Source organism: Melozone crissalis, unplaced genomic scaffold, assembly GCF_028551555.1.
Source record: "Melozone crissalis strain CALT ecotype California unplaced genomic scaffold, PUWL_Pcris_2 ptg000081l_1, whole genome shotgun sequence".
NCBI lineage: Eukaryota > Metazoa > Chordata > Aves > Passeriformes > Passerellidae > Melozone > Melozone crissalis.
This window is the reverse complement of record NW_026535858.1, coordinates 9,831,296-9,850,617: the sequence shown is the minus strand read 5'-3', so window position 1 is coordinate 9,850,617 and position 19,322 is coordinate 9,831,296. Positions and strand designations below refer to the sequence as shown.

The 19,322-nt window shown below is 37.9% G+C and overlaps 1 protein-coding gene across 1 annotated transcript in view; it reads right to left on the bottom strand.

Annotated features, from left to right (window-relative positions):
- ESF1 (ESF1 nucleolar pre-rRNA processing protein homolog) overlaps positions 1–18,221 on the bottom strand; it is a 28,028-nt gene extending 9,807 nt beyond the window's left edge. The window contains exons 1-8 of the mRNA XM_054290129.1: positions 17,555–18,221; positions 16,494–16,822; positions 15,546–15,659; positions 14,789–14,889; positions 13,549–13,701; positions 12,055–12,169; positions 10,648–10,786; positions 4,822–4,983 (exon numbers count right to left, since the gene is read on the bottom strand). Of these exons, the coding sequence (XP_054146104.1) occupies positions 4,822–4,983; positions 10,648–10,786; positions 12,055–12,169; positions 13,549–13,701; positions 14,789–14,889; positions 15,546–15,659; positions 16,494–16,822; positions 17,555–18,221 (1,780 nt within the window). The remainder of the gene's footprint in view (positions 1–4,821; positions 4,984–10,647; positions 10,787–12,054; positions 12,170–13,548; positions 13,702–14,788; positions 14,890–15,545; positions 15,660–16,493; positions 16,823–17,554) is intronic.
- Positions 18,222–19,322: the final 1,101 nt, after the last annotated feature.

The following is a 19,322-nucleotide window of genomic DNA, read 5'->3' as shown; positions in this document are numbered from 1 at the left end:
GGTGCCAGAATGAACAGTAAGTGGCAAACTGTCACAGCCACAAAAATTGATACTTAATCAGCAAACAAAGCAGAGCCATGATAAAGAAAGGATTTTGCATAGATTGACTAAAAACATGCCAGTAAGAAACTCTCATACAAGAACAAATATTTGGTTATCTTCAAAGTCCATGAAAGCAGAGTCATCAACTTCCTTGAAACTGAACCACTGTAACTTTGAATACTTTGTAGTACTTTTATGGAAAAAATTACTGGTCAGGTAACAACCTTGCAGATTCTCTTTGAAGATAGTAAATACAGAATTAAAAAAAAATATATGTCACAACTCCAGCAAAAGAGAGACCCAAAATCTGAAAGGAAGTTACAATATTTCTGATTTATTTGCCTGGAAAATGGAATCATTTGATCCATCTGGCACTGAAGAACTTGGAGGAAAATCCAGCCCTTTCTTGTGGTATTTGGCAGTCTCATGAAAGGCATTAAGAGTTTCTCCACAGATTAGAATGGCTTAGAAACTACTGTCCAGACCACTTCCCGAGCATAAGAGTGTATTTAAGTGGTCAAAAGGATTTTGATTCCAGAAAAGGAAAGGAATTGCCTACTTTAGGTAGGAATATCAGCTGGCCATAGAAAGGTCTAACTTATATACCCTTATTGATATACTTTTTTTTCTTAGAATTAATGAATCAATAGTTTTATTTAATCTTCACAAAAGAGGGCAAGAAAAGATGGGGAAAAGGTCATCTGTATTAACATGCAACAAAATAATACTTCAGGTAAAGGATTAAATATGTTGTAAATACTACAGCAATACTACTAGACCAGTTCACCCTGGTGGGACAGCAAGGGATGGGTGCAGGCAGAATTTTTACTTCTCCAAAACCCTCAGTTGTGAAAACTTATGGAACTTTAACAGCCTGCAACTGTCACTGCTATTAGAGGCTAGAAAGATACATTTCTGTTCTCAGGAAACCTAAACAGCAAGTTCATCTTGCATGTAATATCTCAGAGAAAAATGAAACACCTTGTTGCAGGTAGCTGAAAGGAACAGCAAACAGAAGTACTCTGATAACATCAGAATTTGTCACCCCCAAAGATTAAATATCTAAAGTCAACCAAGCTTTCCTAAGCATAAAAGTGCCCGTGAGAACCTACTACAGGTAGCAGTTGTCAGGTGTGAGTCCCTCCACAGCTCAGCACATGCTGCAGGAGCTGAGGCCTCTCCAGGAAGGGACACACTCAGCAGTGACCCAGATGGAGTCTAATAAATATTTCCTATGGAAATATTTCCTATGGAGTCTAAATAAATATTTCCTACGAGCCTTTCTGTGCTCAGCATCATCTCTAACTGTACACTTGGGCTTTACTATGCACTTGAAGGACACCACAGCCTTCAATTCTCCTTCTGACCAAAACAAATTTGAAATTTTGCTCTAAGCCTAGCTAAATATTTACATCTTGTTCTTCCCAAAGGAAAAGTTTTGAAGTTCAAAAAAACACCCCCAAAAACTTGGCTGAGTATCATCAAGAAAATGCAGTTGTGGTCTTCTCTCTTTTCACTTTCTAAGGGGAGCTTTGGGAGCTGGATAAGGATTCATAGTAATTGTTGCTTAAATCAGATATGATTAAGAAAACAGATGGATGCTTGAATATAACACTGATTTTGTGCCTAGAAGAAACAGACCAAAGAGAGTTGGAATCACATCTAATTTATTTTTGCTGGCACAGTGGTTTATTTAAAACTATTATGATTCAAGAATAACTGAATCACTGACAAAGTATGCTTTCTATAACCATGTGTAAATAACTCTGCCAAAACTCAAAATTTTAAATGAATTCAAATATCTGCCTTTCAACTGAAAAACTTCCTAGATTTAACTGTTGTAATTCTTCCAAGTACTAAACACTTGGACAGGAAAAAGATTTTGCAATAAGTCAAGCACATTAAAGCAGAACTTGATAATAAAAATATTTCAACAGACACAAACTAGTTCTGAAAAAAAATTAAGGAGTCTTCAGAGAATACAACAAAAACTATTTGTGAATGCCCAGAACGCTCCAACTAAACATAAATGAGTTTGAAATTTAAAAGAGCATATTTGTTCAAGAAAAAATAACATAACTAACTATCCTCCCTCCCATAAGGAAGCACAGCCTCAAGCATGTATAAATTGCCGGAGCTATAAACTACTGTGCAGCATGTGCTGCCTATGCTCCACAATACAAAAATAAATATATAAAAGAGTAACCCCTTCAGGTGTGCAGGACCTCTTCATCAAATGCTGCCTGAAATAAGTAATGGCTGAATTTTTGACTCAAAAGCAAACTTAAGACACCCATTTTCACTTTTATGATTTGTGTTTTGGACAAAACTGTATTGCAGGGGTCAACAGCCAGAATTGGCACTGCTGCCCTTGTGGAGGGGAACAGTCTCTAACAAAGGCAAGTGAACACTTCTGTGATTTCCAGAACCTCTGCTCTTCAATAAACCACTCATTTTTCAGGGTAAGAAATGAGGAAATGTTAACATATAGTGTAAAATCATAGTTGCTAAATTAACATCAAATACTATAAACTATCCATGTAAAGTTCATTGTGCACACATGCACATTGAACCTAAAATTATATGAACAAACCTGACCCAGCTAAATTTAGACAAAAATCAGTCAAATTTATCAAGAATGGGGGGTTTTGTTTGGTTGTTTGGGGTTTTTTACCATCCCTCCCTCAAAAGAGATAAGGACACAGCAAAAGTCCCAGGAGTCCTACAAGAAGCTGCAGTAGGGAAGAGGTTAAACTAGGTGTAAGGACGTAACAAATCCAATTTTCTAAAGTCAAGTTCCATTGCAAAGAAACAAGAGCCCATGCAACACAGAACTGGATTCCATCTCTACTACACTTAGTACTCCATTGCCACTAAATGTGAATGCAATTTACTCAGAACATGCAAGGTACAGTCTTAAGGACAGTCTCTTAGAAAACTTCTTGCTCTCTCAGGCAACCAAGGCTAAAGAGTTTCCTTTGATCTCCCTTAAAACAATTTTCCATCTCCTAAAATGAATGGTTTGCTCTAGATTCCTGAATGTTACCACATTAAGTTGCTCAAACTTTTTTAAATTTACAGGACTTCTTTCATACAATTTGCAAAAATCTTCAAAAAACAGAATGAATAATAAACAAAATACCCTCCAAACGTGTTTTCCAAAACCAACACAAAAAAATAGTTTACTTTAACAACACCTAAATACAAGCATATATAAATACAAAACACACTCCTAGCAGCAATTGATTCACCTGTGGTTTCCACCTTCACTCTGAAAGGTGGCTACAACCAACCTCTGTAGAAGTCTTATAAAGTTGTCTATCTATGACAACTCCTTGGCCTTGAATGCTCAGTGACAGAATGAATTATCTACTGAGTGAGCAACATTGTGAATGCAAGTACTGACATGCTGTGGACAGATGGAGTACGACACTGTGCCAGTGAGCTCTTGTCCTGGCTGCATGATACATGCTTTTCCAAAAAGCTTTTGACAGAATTCATGCCAGAAATTGTTGGAATTATAAAAGCATGATTGAAAGCACACAATTTTTAATGCCCATGTATCCTTTTGAATACAGGTCTGATGAAGAAACAGGAATAAAATTGTTCTGTGCAGTTTAGTCCATTTCAGTGAACCCTCAGAAACCAGAATATTTCAAACCAAGCAGAACTTCTATTCAGCAGCAGTTACCTGAGTTACAACTCAAAATAATATTTGTATAAATCATATCATTAGATATGCATTCCTGGCTGGGATTAACCCATCAGCAGTGAAGGGCCTGGACCCTGGCATGTGCCTGGTCTTGCTCCATGCAGGAACAGAACTGGGCTGTGTCCTGACAGAGGCTGCAGTGCCACAGCTGCTCCCAAGAAGGGAATGTCATTTCCTACTCCTTCAGCTGCACATTTAACCCTCTGAACATTTGCCTATCTGACAAGCTAACTCAGTGGAAAATATCCAGATTTTTTCTTTTGCAGAGCAGTTCTGTTATTTTAGCAAACAAAATTAGGCTTGGAGAGACCTACCAAGTGCCAGGGCTGGTACAGGCAGTCAGAATGAGCTCTGGGCCAGGATCAAGGTGATGCCCCAGTGCAAACCTTTCCCTCTGTGGATGCAGTGAGCTGTTAAACTGGCTCATTGCACCTCACAGAAAGCATTCAGTCTGAGTGGCTTTTTGTCACAAAGCAAAAAAGAGAACTAGACACTCATGTGTGGCTCTCCAGATGAGTTGTGCTGGGATGCTACATGGTAAAGTTACCTTGCACTGATTTCCAGATGTCAATCTGGATGTCTCTGTTCCTCCTGGTACCTTGCTTTCTCCCAGAGCAGCTTCACTGGAAGGTCAGATTTCTTCCTCTTTGCTCCCCAAATCTTTAGCATTCTGCAAGCAACACTTCCAAACCAATCTCCTCTAATTACACACTATGTTTCCAAATCATACTGATTTTCATTTTTAAAATGAAAATCATTTTTATGACTCTATAGCAAACACATGAATTCTACTTAAAAAACATCTATAAAGTGATAACTGAAAAAGCAAGTACAAAAAATCCTGGCAAAAAAAGATCTATAAAGAGAAACTTACAGCTGAGGAACTGAGTCCAGTCATGTTATTTCTTCTATTTCCCTCAACATAAACAATATGGATTTCAATTTATGGGGGGAAAAAAGGGTTTGTTTCTCCTACTATAAATTCAGCACCTTACACTATATCCTTGTCAGCAGACCAATACTGCATATCTGCCAAGGCAGGAAAAGAAAAAAACCAAAAACCCTACCTGGAACCCATTTAATCTCCATTCCTATATCCTTTTCTTCCTGTTTTTTCTCTTTTTCTTGGATACTTTGCAAAAGTTCTCTGTACTTGGCAATTTGCTCTTCATCATCTTTTTGGCTTTTCTTTGGTTTGTCATCTTCCATTTCATGAGCTACATCACCATCTAGGAGGAGAGAGCAAAGTTATCACAGAAAGCCTCAAGAAAATGAGCAACTGAAGTTAATCTTTATGACATGAACCTAAAATACAGAGATTATTTCCAGAAGATAACACAAAATATTTTCATCTATTATTACCCCACAGAGTAGCCAGTTTAAGAATTCCCTTATTTAGATGAAATAAAATAGGATCTGAAAAGACAAAAGACAATTTGTCCTGCAAAGGAAATCACTCACAGGACACACATCCTTCACTGGATTTTAGAATTATTACGTTCAGAGTCCATTTCAGCAGAGTAGAATGTAAATCTCCAAAACCAGCCCTTCCAGCCCTTTGTGTAGATGGGCATTACCTCTGCAGTCAATTGGGAGCTCCCTGATTACGCAGGACTGCTCAAAAATGATGGAAAGTGACTGAGAGCATGTGGTATCTGCCAGCTCCCTCAGTACCCTTGGGCAGATTCCATCTGGCCCCACAGACCTTTGTGTCTCTATGTGGTGTAGCAGATCACTGACCATTTGCCTTGGGATTAAGGGGGTTTCTTTCTGCTCCCTGTTCCTGTCTCCCAGTTCAGGTACCCAGAGAATGGCATTACTGTTAAAGACTGAGGAGGCATTAGTACTGCAGTCTTTCACTCATTCCTTGTCACAGTGCTTCCCTCTACATCCAGTAAAGGATGGAAATCCTCCTTAGCTCTGCTCTTATTGCAGATGTATTTATACAGACAATTTGTGTCTTCCACAGCAGCAATCAGGTTAAGTTCTAGATTGGCTGTGACTCTTCTTATTTTCTCCCTGCACAACCTCCCAACACCTCTGTAGTCCCTCTGAACTGCCTGTCCCTTCTCCCAAAGTTCATAAAACCCTCCTTTCTTTCCTAAGTTCCAGCCAAAGCTCTGTTCAGTCAGGCCAGGCTCATTCCCTGCTGGCTCATCTTTCACATGGCACATGGGGACAAGTCAGCTGGAGCTGCTTTTCTACTTTCTCATCAGAAGCTGAGATCTAAGAGGGAACCATCTGCTCATCCAGAAAGCAAAAGGCAACTCTGTTTTGAAGACAAGCAGAAAAAGAAGACATTTGCTTGTTTCTAATTCCTAGTGCCTTGAGAAAGAAGAGGCTGCACTGCATGGGAACTGAAAAAATCCTTAAGGTAAAAGAGGATCCCTAGAACCTGGATAGGCAAGGGGCTACCAGTTTGTATTTATCACTTGTTTTGCTAGGAGAAATTTAAGTGGCAATGCATATTGTCATTCTTTCTCATTTAGATACAACTTGTATTTCTTCTGTCAAAACAAACAATTTTAAAACAAATGTTCAACATGGCCTTCAAAAGAGCTGTAAGAGCTTTTAATTCTGTAAGCAAATAAAGCACATTTGACAACAGCTGCAAGAAAGGAAAGTGAGCTGAGTTTGCTCTCAAAGTTTGTTCAGAGTTCAAATAACCTTGTCAGTGGCTTTCAAGTATCAAGCTGTATTGCACAACATCAGGAACCACTTTCTGATGGATATTAAGGCAGCAATGCTTTCTGCCAACAGCTTGTTCAAAGGCTTTTTGAACTAAACACACAAACCAAAAAGTTCTGGGGCATTAACTGCTGCACTGCAAGAGAAATACAATCAACCTGGGAAGGAGAAAAAAGGCAAAAAACTGATGAAATTTAGAGTATAAAATACACACACATTCTTATTGTTTTCAAAAGAAAGTAGTAATAGAAGTGCTAAAAGATTTTTAAAATAAGAAAGTTCAAATAGCAAGGCTGGTCAGAAATATTCCAATACAACAATTTGTTTTTAAAAGATGACACTAATACCAAATATAACCAAATGCAGAGGTTCAATAAATTAAATCAGTGACTGGCAGCTGAGTTAGCTGAGATGTTCTTGTAATCACAGGGTTGTGAAGAGATCATGTTCTTGGTTTAAGAAGATCATCATGCAATAGGTGAGTAGATGATTCTTTTTTTAAAAAACTCAGCCTTAGAAACTAAAGACAGTAGAAAATTTTTAGCAGATATAACATCTGACAAAAGGTCTGCAGCAAAGCTGAATTATTTTAAAGGTGGAGGGGAATTTTCTTTCCATGATGTAATGGCAAAGCAGAAAACTCAGCTACTGACTTGGATGCTGATGGCCATACCATAAAAATTGCCCTAAATGTCTCTATTTTATTCAGGGTAGTGACTCAAATTCAGATAGATAAAAAATAAAAATCAAAATACACACAATGGATGTAGACCCAGAGAATTAAAACCAAAAAACTTTATACTCCACTGTTCAAGAATCAAGTCTGAGGTAGAGGTTTTTGCACTACAGCATACTATGAAAAATTAAATGTGTTGATGTCAGTTGTGAGCCAGAAAATAAAGTCAAAGAAAACACTGAGGTTTAACCCCATTTTCCCCACACTCTAAGCACTTCCTGAACAAGGATTTGTGCAAATCCCATTAGTTCATCCCAATGATTGGGATTGAATTGAAAAATTTAGAATACAAGAAGGAGTGTATTCAAAGCCCACCAAAGTTGATGCCTTTTTGTAAGATTTTTCAGGGAGAAAAAGATATGGAAGAAGAGAATGCAAACAGATAACAGTAAATGAATGGTAAACATTGAATTCTGGCATTTTTTAATATTTTTTTGCATTTTCCTTCAGGTCTGTGTAGTCTAACTACTGAGGGGTGTGCACTGGGTGCAGTTTTCAAACCTGCCCTTGCAAACCAGGTGAGTTTGTAGCTGCTGTTTCAAGCAGCTGTGTGTGCAGAGGTGAGCTGGCATCACTGCAGACAGCTCTGAGCAGCCAGACCTCAGGCAGGGTTAACACACTCTGGCCATCAGTCAGTCCTGAGCAGGGACTCACTGGCCTGCAAAAGCACAGGGAGAGGTGTTCTTCACGTTACTGGACACTCCAACAGCTGATAGCAACTTCCTAGGAGGAATGCTGACATGACCCTTCTTGGCCTTACAAGCACCTTTAATTACAAACCAACCCCAACAGTTCCTGCAAACGTGCTTTGGAAGAGTATCCAACATCTGCATCAGTTGTATCAAGTTTCTGATGCTTCAGAGAAAAAAAATAATCAGGTTGTGGTATTTGCATCCATGAAATTCCATCCAGGCTTGGCCAACTCATAAACTGCTAAACCCTCTGGCTGCTTCTTTCCACAGACAATAATAAACAACCACATGTTCTACTTCTGTCACTCTCCATTTCTTAGCCTTCTGCAATAGCTTTAGCAAATATAAACACATGTGGATACTGTTCATTTTTAAAGAGAAAAAGCTGTACCTTACCTAACAAAATGGTATATATGCATTTAAATTTATGTATGTAGTCATGAGTTATTGCAACAAATACATTTCAGAGTTGTAAAAAGATTTGATAACTAGTTTGATTCTACCTAACCTTAATTATTGAAAATAAGATTTAGCAGCATTATTTAAACAAAACTCCTCCCTCCCTTCTTTCACTGCACTTGTGCACCTCTGGTGTCAGGACAGCAGCAAAAAACCAAAGACCTAGTGGCTCTGTGGAGTCTTATATTGGAGGTGAAATACCACATGAGACTGAGCTTCCTGCTCAGATTCCCACTGAGGAGAGCAGGGATCCACATGGAGCTCCTACAAGCCTGGTGGTGTTCAGTGTTTGAACAACTCTTTGGTTTAACTTTTAGGTTTCCCTTTGTGGAGTCACACCTTGGACCCAGTGATCCTCATGGGTCTCTTCCAACTCAGGATATTCCATGATTCTATCAAGACCAGCTAATTAAATAAAGTCCTGTAAAAGTATTTATCACAGAGTCTGTTTCACTATTTGTGTGCTGTGCAAAGCAGAAGAGCAGAAAAGATGTTGCTCTTGTAAAGACTAAAAAAAAAACAGATTAAAAGCTTAGCCATAAACCCCATAACACTTAATTTGAAGCATATTTAAAGTGTCATACACTAAATCACTGATCCACATTCTCAAAACAGCAATTATGGGCTGGATTTGATGAATGCCACAAACACTTCCTAACTGGGGTAAATGTACCCAAGTAACAGAAAATTCAGGAGCAATGTAAAGGAGAAATTTTGTGCTATGAACCACAACATTCCAGGTCACTGAAATCCTTGATGTTACAGAGCTGTTGTTTAACAGTAATACTAACATTCATGATGCACATATTTTAAGTTGAAAAACTCAGGGAAAAACATGTTAGAACAGGCCAACAAAAACCCTTTTAAAAATAAAACATTTTAATAAGTTTGAAAAGTACAAATAGAAGTCCAGGACATTTTTTCCTCCTTATCAGACTCCTACATTTCCATTCAAGCAGCTGACATTGATTTTTCCCATTTGTGCATAGCACCACATAATTCTGCTGGATGGAACCCTGACAGATGGAATCCTGTTTTGTATCACATAACTGAATGGATAAAATGTCAGGAACATATTAAAGACATGACAACATAATTCCTCTATTAGCAACTTACTTTTCAAAACATCATTTGAACCTAGATATTTCCAGATTTAAAATTTATTAGTGTGGTAAGATTATTTAAGGTCATTTTTTTTTTCCTTCCCAGCAATGGAAATTTTAGTCTTTAAAATTCCTGAAGTGTTGCTCACATGAATATTTGCTTTCATCACCACCCTATCACAGATGCTTATCTTTAGCAAATTGATAGCCTTGTACCTGATAGAAGATTTAAGAGCTTTACTCTGCATCCCCCTTACAGACTTCTCCAAGTACTGCTAGAGAAACTAAAGTGCATTACAGGGCAGTTTGTGAGTTTTCATGTGAGGTGAAAAACAAGAGGACATTGTCACTGCCAAGATGAGTTTGCTGCCACAAGATTTCCCAATTCTATAACCAGAAGAATCTGTAAATTTTTTTGCATGCTCCAAGCTCATCTCTAATTGCAACAACCTGCTTTAATGTGGTATAAATCAATTTTAACATCTGTTTGAAAGACCTAATTAAGGCTTAATGAAATTTTATTTGCCTTGTAATCTAGGCTGTATATATTACTAAGAGCAGGATGAATTTTAGAATGAAAACAAGCAATTTAAATCAGGAATTTAAATATTGCTGCACCATTTGCAGAAGACTAATGTACCACCTTACAAAGTTAGATGAAATAATCTTTATATTCTTAAGAAGTCTGTGAATAAAAAAGCATTTGAAAGATGTTCCTGTTCATTTAGTCATTTCCACCTTGCATTTCAAACTAGGACTTCTCCTCTGAAAAGGAAACATTTCAAGTTCTATGGGCCTATAATTTATCTCAGAAATGAACAGGTTAAGAGCAGATATTGCCAAACTTGACAAAGAGATGTCAAAATATGCTGAAAAGAGAAAAAAGGGAGTAGGAGGAGAAACAAAATGCAAGAAAATGATTTTCCACTCAGAGGTGCAAGCTCCTATTCAGAAAGCAGCTACTGTAGTCCAGTGGAAGGTGTCCCTGCCAATGGCAGGGTGTTGGAGCTAGATGGTCTTTAAGGTCCCTTCCAGTCTGAACTATTTAAAGATTCTGCTCAGGGGCACAGTCATTATACAACAAATAAAATATTGTCCTTGTAAAAGATGACATTCAAAGCATTTTCTATAGGTATGACACTTAAATATGTAAATAATTTGTATTCAAAACTCTGCAGCTAATGACTTTGTGTACAATATTGATTACCAAAGTACCTTGCTGCTGTTCCTCCTCTTCTTCACTTGATGAAGCCAAATAAGCTTGAAAATCCATGTCAAGCAGCTCCTCTTTGTTAAAAGTTCTGCTGAGGGATGTTACTCGCTCATGATCTGTCTCATCCCATGTGATATCTACCTTAAAAGAAAGAATGCCAGTTGTAGAAGCTGGAACACTACAACTAAACACTGTAACACTGTCTTTTAGAGAAAATGATTTTATACTTTCCATTCAATTACCTGTTAGTAATTTGTCACCCTGGTTTTTTAAGATTTTCTAAGCCTTCTGATGTTGACATTCTTGTAGTGAACTTTCTCACACACTTTCTGTGAATAACTCATTGTTTTGCATGCCTTTATGGAGGAGGAGCGAGTTGATGGACTGTTGGTTCAACCAGTGTCATTGGAGAGGTGTCACTGTCACCTTCCAATCCCCTGTCGCTTTTGTAAAACTATAAATATTGGAGTCAGAGAATAAAACTTCCCTTTTTTCCTTCACCTTGAGAACGGGGGTGTGCTTGTGTTCCTTCATGTCCTATAGCGACAGTAATTCTCTCTACAGTAACTCACTATAATAACAATTTAGTAATATGAATCTAATTATAAATTTTGGAATTTATTCCACAGTCAGTTTTAATGAATTTGAACTACAAGAAAAACTGCAGCAATCTCGTGCACTGAAGGGTTCTGTAACAGCAGGTCCCACAACACAAAACCTCTGTGAGCCAAATTTCCTTTGTGGCAACACATCCTGGAGTTGAAGCAGCCACCAAGCCCTCTCTTTTCCCCTTCCAGCAGCAATTGACTGCAGGAATCACACATGGAATCACACAGGAATTGTGATGGACACAATGGAAGCATTTGCACAACTGCACCCTGGAGCAGAACGTGGAACTGATGTGACTGAAACAGGATCCAGCACAAAGTGCTCCTTTCCCAACCAATCCCTTCTCCAATCTGCTTCACTTCATGGCCAGATGGAAATTCTGGCCCTCAACAGGACAGAGCAGGAATGAATTGCTACAAGGAAGGGAAGCAACTGTTGAAGCCTGGCATTACTACCAAAAAAGCTCTTATTGATTTATACACTAACATCCATTTTAGGCAAATTAAAGGATTTGATTGTAAATAACAAAGTAATTTTATGTGTAACTTGTCACAGAGATACAAGGAGGTCAAAATTCAGGATATAATTTGTAAAAGAGCAGCACAATCCCCTTTAATACCCAAACCAGGGGTTACAGCTTGACAGTCCACAGCACGCTTAAATCTTTTAATATGTTTGATGTCTTTATTTTGAAATGGTGGAGATAAACAGGAATCTTTTCCCCAGTACATATATCATTCATAAGCTGAAAGCAAAACTAAATAAGTAAGAAAAGCATTACAAAAACACTGTAAAGATACCTTTGATGTTCCCATAGCAGCAGATGTGAAGTACTTTGGCTTATAAGCAGCTATGTTCACTTCTGAGGCTACATCTTTTGGCTTATCATCAAATGTAACATTATCTGGAATAAATCTTGAAGGCAAAGAAAACATGTTATTCTTCAAATACACTGGGAAGTTGCATAGTATAAACAGCCTAAGCTTTCCTGAGTATGGTACATCAGCATGAAAGAATTAACTAAAATAAAAAGGGGGTAAGCCTGAAAAGGGAACAAAAGATATGGACAAGAACTCCACACATGTAAGATTTATTGCCTGGCTTCTGCAGATCTGTTCCACAGGTTTCCAGTGTATGCAACACCCCCCTCTTTGGGAAGTATTTAAATTTTCAGCCTGGTATAAAAAGGGTCACAGGTGCCTTTTTTGGTGGTTTTGTTTTATGAACAATCTTTTCAGAAAGTTTAATATTAAAAATTAAAAAGAAAAAAGTGAATAAAATAGGATTTGGAAACAGATGAATAAGAAATTCCAAACCTTTTAGGAAAGCTTGGTACATCTTGAAAACTACAATTAGTAAGGAAAAAAAAGTTAAAAAGTAACAACTGAAGAACTTAGTTTAAAAGAAACCCCAAACCCCTTAATATATTACTGGGGAAATAACTTGTGATTTTTAAAAAATCTTTGCAAATATAATCTGATAAATAGTATTCAACATTAAAATTTAACAAAGCAGAAGATTAGGAAAATCATTGGAGATTTTCAAAGAACTCTGTTTGTTGTAAAACATTATCAGTGACAAAAATGATGAAAAGTTACATGTTCCCTTAGCAAAGATGTCTTCTCCAAAATGATTCAAAGCAAAAAACCTTCAACTTTCACTGACTTCCAAGGGTGCCCATAACAGAGGCCCCAGCAGACAAACAGGGCTTTTGTCACAACTTTTTGTGATTTACTAACTTTTCTGCTTAGAATAAAAAGGGAGCTTTTGCAACAAAAGGAAACACTAACAATACACCAAACCATAACTTTAAATCATTCCTTTCCCAAACGTGACTTTTGAAATGTCAGAGCATCCAGCTCATTCACAAGGACCAACATATCTATTGCAGCTTTGTGACAACAGCAGCAATAATCTTGCCCTGTGGTAAGGAATCACAAAAAAGATCCACTTTTGGACCTTTGGGGAGAGAAAAACAAAAAGGTTTGGTTTTCTGAATCCTACCACCTTACTTAATTGTACCAAAAGCTTGAAGATGTAACTAGAACTTTTTATCTGGCTTCTCTGAAAACAGACTCTCTATGCAGAGATCTTCTTGAACTCTACATATTATAACAAAAATGGTTAAAAAGAAGAGGAACCAAAGGGAAACCTAACAACTCACTGGATACCAAATTTATCTTCATTATTCTGTAACCAAAATGAGAAAAGTAATATTTACTCCGAATTATTATAAACTGCCTTTAATTCACCCTCCCTGGCCCAATGTGTAAAAATATCATCAGTGCAGTTACCTCAGGTCTATGAAAGAACAGCTACTTTCAAATTCCAGCCCATCACACTCCTCATAAATTTTATTGGCTGTTTCAGGAGAATCACATTCCACAACTGCATAGAAGTATTTCAGTCGCTTGAACTGGTACTCCCGCAGCTTTTCCCTATAAATCCTGCAAAAGTGGAGAAAACACCAGGCAGGTGAGCTGGCTTCAACAGCTTTTTATTCACAGTATCTTTTAGTTCAACTCATTAAAAACATGCACCAATCAACCACTCTCCTAATCTTTAAGATTAAATGTTGAACAGCACAAAGTTCCACCAGTATTGAGTTTTCTTCAAGTAAAAAAGATTATTTTTGTAAAATTTGTATTTGACTCCACTGAAAGGTCACAGGGATGAGGTTCAGTGAATGTGAAGGGCACAGGTATCACTGAGGTACCTCTGGGATACCTGGATTTCTGTCTGTTGGATTCCAGATGCTCTCAAGCCCACTGAGCAGTAAATCCAACACTTCAGGATGCACCTTGATGAACACAAAGCAGGTGACCTGAGAACATCCACCTTACACTCTCCTGATGCACCAGAGAAAGCCTTCAAAGGGATCTGCCCTTATTTTAGAAGCATCTACATTTTCTAAAACCCGGGCAGTCCAGCAGGATGGATTATACAAATATGGCCCCAGTCAGGCTGCCAAACATCTGGAAATTCTGGAAAAATATTAAAGCAAAACCTTGAACAAAAGCTAAAAAAAAGGCAAAAAAAAGACATGCCTGAAGAAGCCAGGACAATGGCAGGAGTGAGGAACTCAGCCTAGGAGGGCAGGGCTGCTGCTGGTGGCACACAAGAAATCTCAGTCTGGGAATTACTGGACTGAAGACCCTGTTGATTGACAGGTAAGAATTTTGGCAGTGAGCACTAAAGGGAATTTACTGCACAAATGACAATTTGTAGAGGAGAAATGCTGGTTTTTAACCTACTCGTGTATTTTTTCCATTGATTATTCCAATGAGCTACATCATAAAATTTTGAACTCACATCAAAAAGCAGATCTTCTCAAGTTTCATCATCATGCATTTATTAAAGGCACTGATAGTGAACCAGTGCCTGTTGTAAAAGAACCTTTGAAAAAAACTACAAAATAAGGTGTCCACAGGATACTACCACATAAGAACTCCTGGAAACAGGAGTTGATATGGATTTCACTAGGAATTAAACATATTATATTTCTCATTTGAAGACAAAAATTAATTTTAATACCCATCATCCTCTGTGGTATTCTCTGGAAGATCAAACAGCTCCACAGGTCCTTTTTGTTCTTCCTCTTTCAATCTCTCTTTTCCAAACTCTGAAGGATAAATCTACAGATACAACAACACAAAACTAAATTTTTAACTGTGGTATAATGTACACAAGCTAAAAAAAAAAAATCTCTCCAGGCTTTTACATTTCACAGTTTTTATTCAGGGTCAGTAAAGAGATCAATTCCATAAACTTTAATTGCTTCCTAATTTTAACTTATGGAAAAGGCAATAGAATAACCAAACTGCCTGCTAGGAATTTTGAGGCAGATGAAGAACAACTGACTTGGTTGATTGTACATTGTGGCCCTTTTCAGAAAGAGGCATCTGATTATATTTCTCAGAGAGTTAAGGCAGACACTAGTAATGGAAAAATATAACTTAACTGGCCAGAATACAAGTAATTTATTAATAAGGTTTAAGGCTGGGTTATCTGCCATACAGAGCACTGAATATTAAACTAAAAGAAATGTAGTCTCCTCCTACTAGAGAAAACCAGCACTGAGGGCCAACCTCAAAAACACAAGAAATGAATAGATTTGGCCTCTAACTCTGCCAAACACATGCCTGTTACAGCAAGTTAAATTGCAATATAGTTTCTCTTTAAACACATTAATATTTCTTTTGGTTCTCCACAGTACTGTCCTGCTTCTTATTTTGTAGTCTATTTTTTTGAACAGTAAAAGTCAGCACTCCTTTTAGAAACCAGCTCTTACCTTAACAGAAAACACTGTTCCTCCTTTGGGTGTGAAAGAATTAAATAGAGCCAACAAATCCTTAGCCTTCAACCTGTCCCAATCCATATTACAAACAGCCAATCTACTTGTAATCTGAAAGAACATAAAATTATAGGTTTAATTGTTGACTGTTGTGGGGAATACACAATTGTCTAGAACTCAGTAGGAAAAATCAAAGTCAGCAGTGAGCTTCGCTGAAAAAAATAAAAGCAGCATTGTCATAGTGACTTTTTATCACTTAAAGTAGCAAAGATGAGAAGCATCAATAACCAGAGCACATAAAAATGACATAAATAGTGAAGCATCACAGAATGGACTACACCAATCACAGATTTAGAACTGCAGTGACAACATCATTTAGGATTTTGTTAACATGGAACATTGTTAGTCTCAGGAGCAACCACTGCCACTATTGTGACAGCACCAGAGTGCTGTGATTTCTTTACATACTAACTGTGCTACATGTTAAGTCCTATTTCACTGTCTCATGATGCCTTAATTTCTTAAAGTGTGAGTTAACTAAATTTTTGAAAAGTGAAAAAATCAATAATGAACAAAAGCACTACTATTTAAATTCTGCAATTACTGAAAGACTCCATTTTGTCCTTTCAGCTGTAGACAGCTTATCCATAGGTACAGGTTAGTGTGCTTAGGGAAGAGGAGATAGCAGTGAAAACTGCAAGTCTCTCATTGTCAGATAATTTAATTACCACTTCCATTCTGTCACTAAAAGGCTGAAAAACCTTTATGAAAAACACTTCCACAAACTGTTCCATACATGATGGTCTATAATGAACTCCTGACATTTCTGAGTTTGTCATGGAGCAACTTATCACATGCAAAGTGGAAAGTTGCTCCACACCTCAAAGTATGGTTTTTACATGCTAAGTGTGTAAAAAGTAACTCTGAAAGTTGCCTTCCACATACCTCATCTCCACGAGGGGCATCTTTATCCAGCTCACGCCACGAGTGCTCGATCTCTGGCTCCTTTGGAAAGAGCTCATTTAAATCCTCATCATCCTCTGAGCTCGTGTCAATGTTCCCTATGCCTCTGGCTAGATCAGGCCCACTGTCACTCTCTTCATCATCTTCTGAATCACTGTCATCTTCACCCATTTCCCCATCATCTTCTGGCTCCTCTTCCTCGCCCGTTTCTCCACCATCTTCTAATTCCTCTTCTTCCAATTCTGCATCTTCACTTGAAGAGGCTTCTTCCTCTAACTGGCTTTTACATTTCACACTTTGGTCACAGATATCTGAGCACAGAAAGATGAACATTAGATACATTTTTATGTTAGAATTACACATGACCCTTTACAAAAAGAAAAACTTCAGGGCTTTTTCATACCTATTTAGAGGACTCCTGAAAGGTGTAAGGATGCAGCAGCAAGTAAGAGAAAACATCAGCATGTCCTCTTTTGTTTGTCTGGTCTAATCTAATTTAATTACTCTTTAGGCCCACAATTGTACTATCAATCACCACTGCAATTAAATATTCTGCTATTTTATTTATATTACAGAACCAACATGTAGAAATCATTTAATAATGGAGACTATACACACGCACAAGCAATGTAAATAGTTTTTCTTCTAAAGCCTGTTCTTTCTAATCCCCCTAATATTAATGGCTCAGTGCTGCCATGTTTACAATTTCAGTCCACAAGCTGTGATGTGCCTTCATGGTATCAGCTCATATATCTGCTGTTCAGTTGGATAAGCACAGCAGTGTATATGCTGTTACAAATTTTAGTTTCCTAACTAACCAACAATTTCAGCTCCAACAATTAAAAGGACTGGGATGTTCACAATCTGAAAAATCAGAACTGATTCTATACAGAGCTGACCAACTCCAATCCTTCAGCAGCACTGAACCTGAGACAGTCAGTTATTTTATAAATAATCTTGCAAAATATCTTCCATGGATAAAACAAAAGTATCAACATCCACATGAACACAACTGAATTCTCCTTGTTATTTGAACAACTAACCTGATTCTTTTATTTTCCCTCCTAGGGAGTGGTCCCTCCTGGGAGCTTTGACTGACTTGGTAGCACTTCCTTGTGTAGACTTTTCCTTGTTTTGAATTGAAATGGGTTTTCCTCCTTGCTTGTTTTCCCCTTTGGCTGCAAGGCCCTTGTTTCCCTGAGAGGGATCACCTTCCACCACCGGTTCCTGTGAGTCCTCTTTCAAGCTGAATTTAGATTTACTTTTTTTTCCTCCTTTTTTAAGGTCACTTAGTTTAGTCACTGCTTCACATGTTTGGTCCATCCCATTTTGGGTTTTCTTGCTCTCCTCCTTTGGGAGGCCACCAGCAGGGGCCTTTGCAGAATCTCCTTCTCCTTTACCTTTAACTTTCTTTTTCTTCTTTTTCTTTACCACGATTTCTTTACTCTCACTTTCTGAAAGGTCAGAGTCAGATTCTGACAAGGCATAAAACTTCCTGAGGTTCTCTGCAGAGCTGTAGTTAACAGGGCGCCCTCTTTTATCCACTGTGTACCTCAGCTTGAACTTCTTGTCATGGAACATGGCTCGGAATCTCTTGTCAATCTTGACTTTGCGCTCCTTCTCAGGCATCTCCCAAAACCTGGGGTCCCTCGCGACGCAGCTGAAGCGGCCATCGCTCAGGATCTCCTCCATTTTTGAAGACTTGGACATCTACAATATGGAAAAAAACAAACATTTCTGATTAATAAAAACCTTAACAAAGCTGGATTTCTAACCTATATCTAAGAAGTTCTTACCAAAAGCATGTATGGCAATTTCATGGCATCACACGCCACTGTTACTGTGATATTTTATGAAAAATCGCTTTGCCAGGATTTTTCCCCTGAAAAGCCTCAGAAAAAAATGTAAACAATTATCTGATTGCTTAGAATGTGGTTTAGAAGTTGTTTACCAACAAGAGCATCTTTGATTAGTTCCATGTGAATTGTTTTTACTTAATGGCCAATCCCAGTCCAGCTGTGTCAAGACTGATTTGTCACAGGTTTTTATTATCATTCTTATCTAGCCTTCTGATGTCTCCTTTCTCCTTCTTTAGTATAGATTCAATATATCATTATCTTCTAGTATGATATCATAAAATAATAAATCAGCCTTCTGAAAACTTAAAAGTCAAATTCTCATCTCTCACCTCATCCTAAAAACCCTTCACAACACCACAACACACCACCTGGTTGGAAGGGACCTCAGAGATTCCCTGGCCCAACATTTCCTGGAAACAGCATTGAATATACAAGATAGCCCAGCACCCTGTCCTGCCAAATCTTGCAAATGGGAATCTATTGGTTTCTCTGGGTCTGGATTGAAGGCACTTGAGATGGTAGTTCATGTTCAGACTCAGGTGTTTATTATTTCTTATCAGTAAAACAGTCTCACAACCATAGGTTCATTAGCAATGAACAAAATGGCCAACAATCTCTTGTTATAAGGTGTTTTAAGACTGAACTATCCAATTAAGAACTGACACCTAGATTATTTTCCCTTAAACCCAATAACTGATCCCAAAGAACTCTCACAATGCATACTTTTCCATCCAATTACAAAATGCCACCCAAACCCATAAAGAAGGAGGAAGAAGAAACATGAAGTAGAAACCCAGGACAACACCCTGTGCCCTCCATCTTGCTTCCATCCACAGCAGACTAAAAATCTCAAAACCTAAATTTCTCACCAAGTGATACACCTACACTACTCTCTATAATCTATTTCACACCTTAGTGGATTCTGGTCTATTCTGGAAACTCTCTCTCTCTC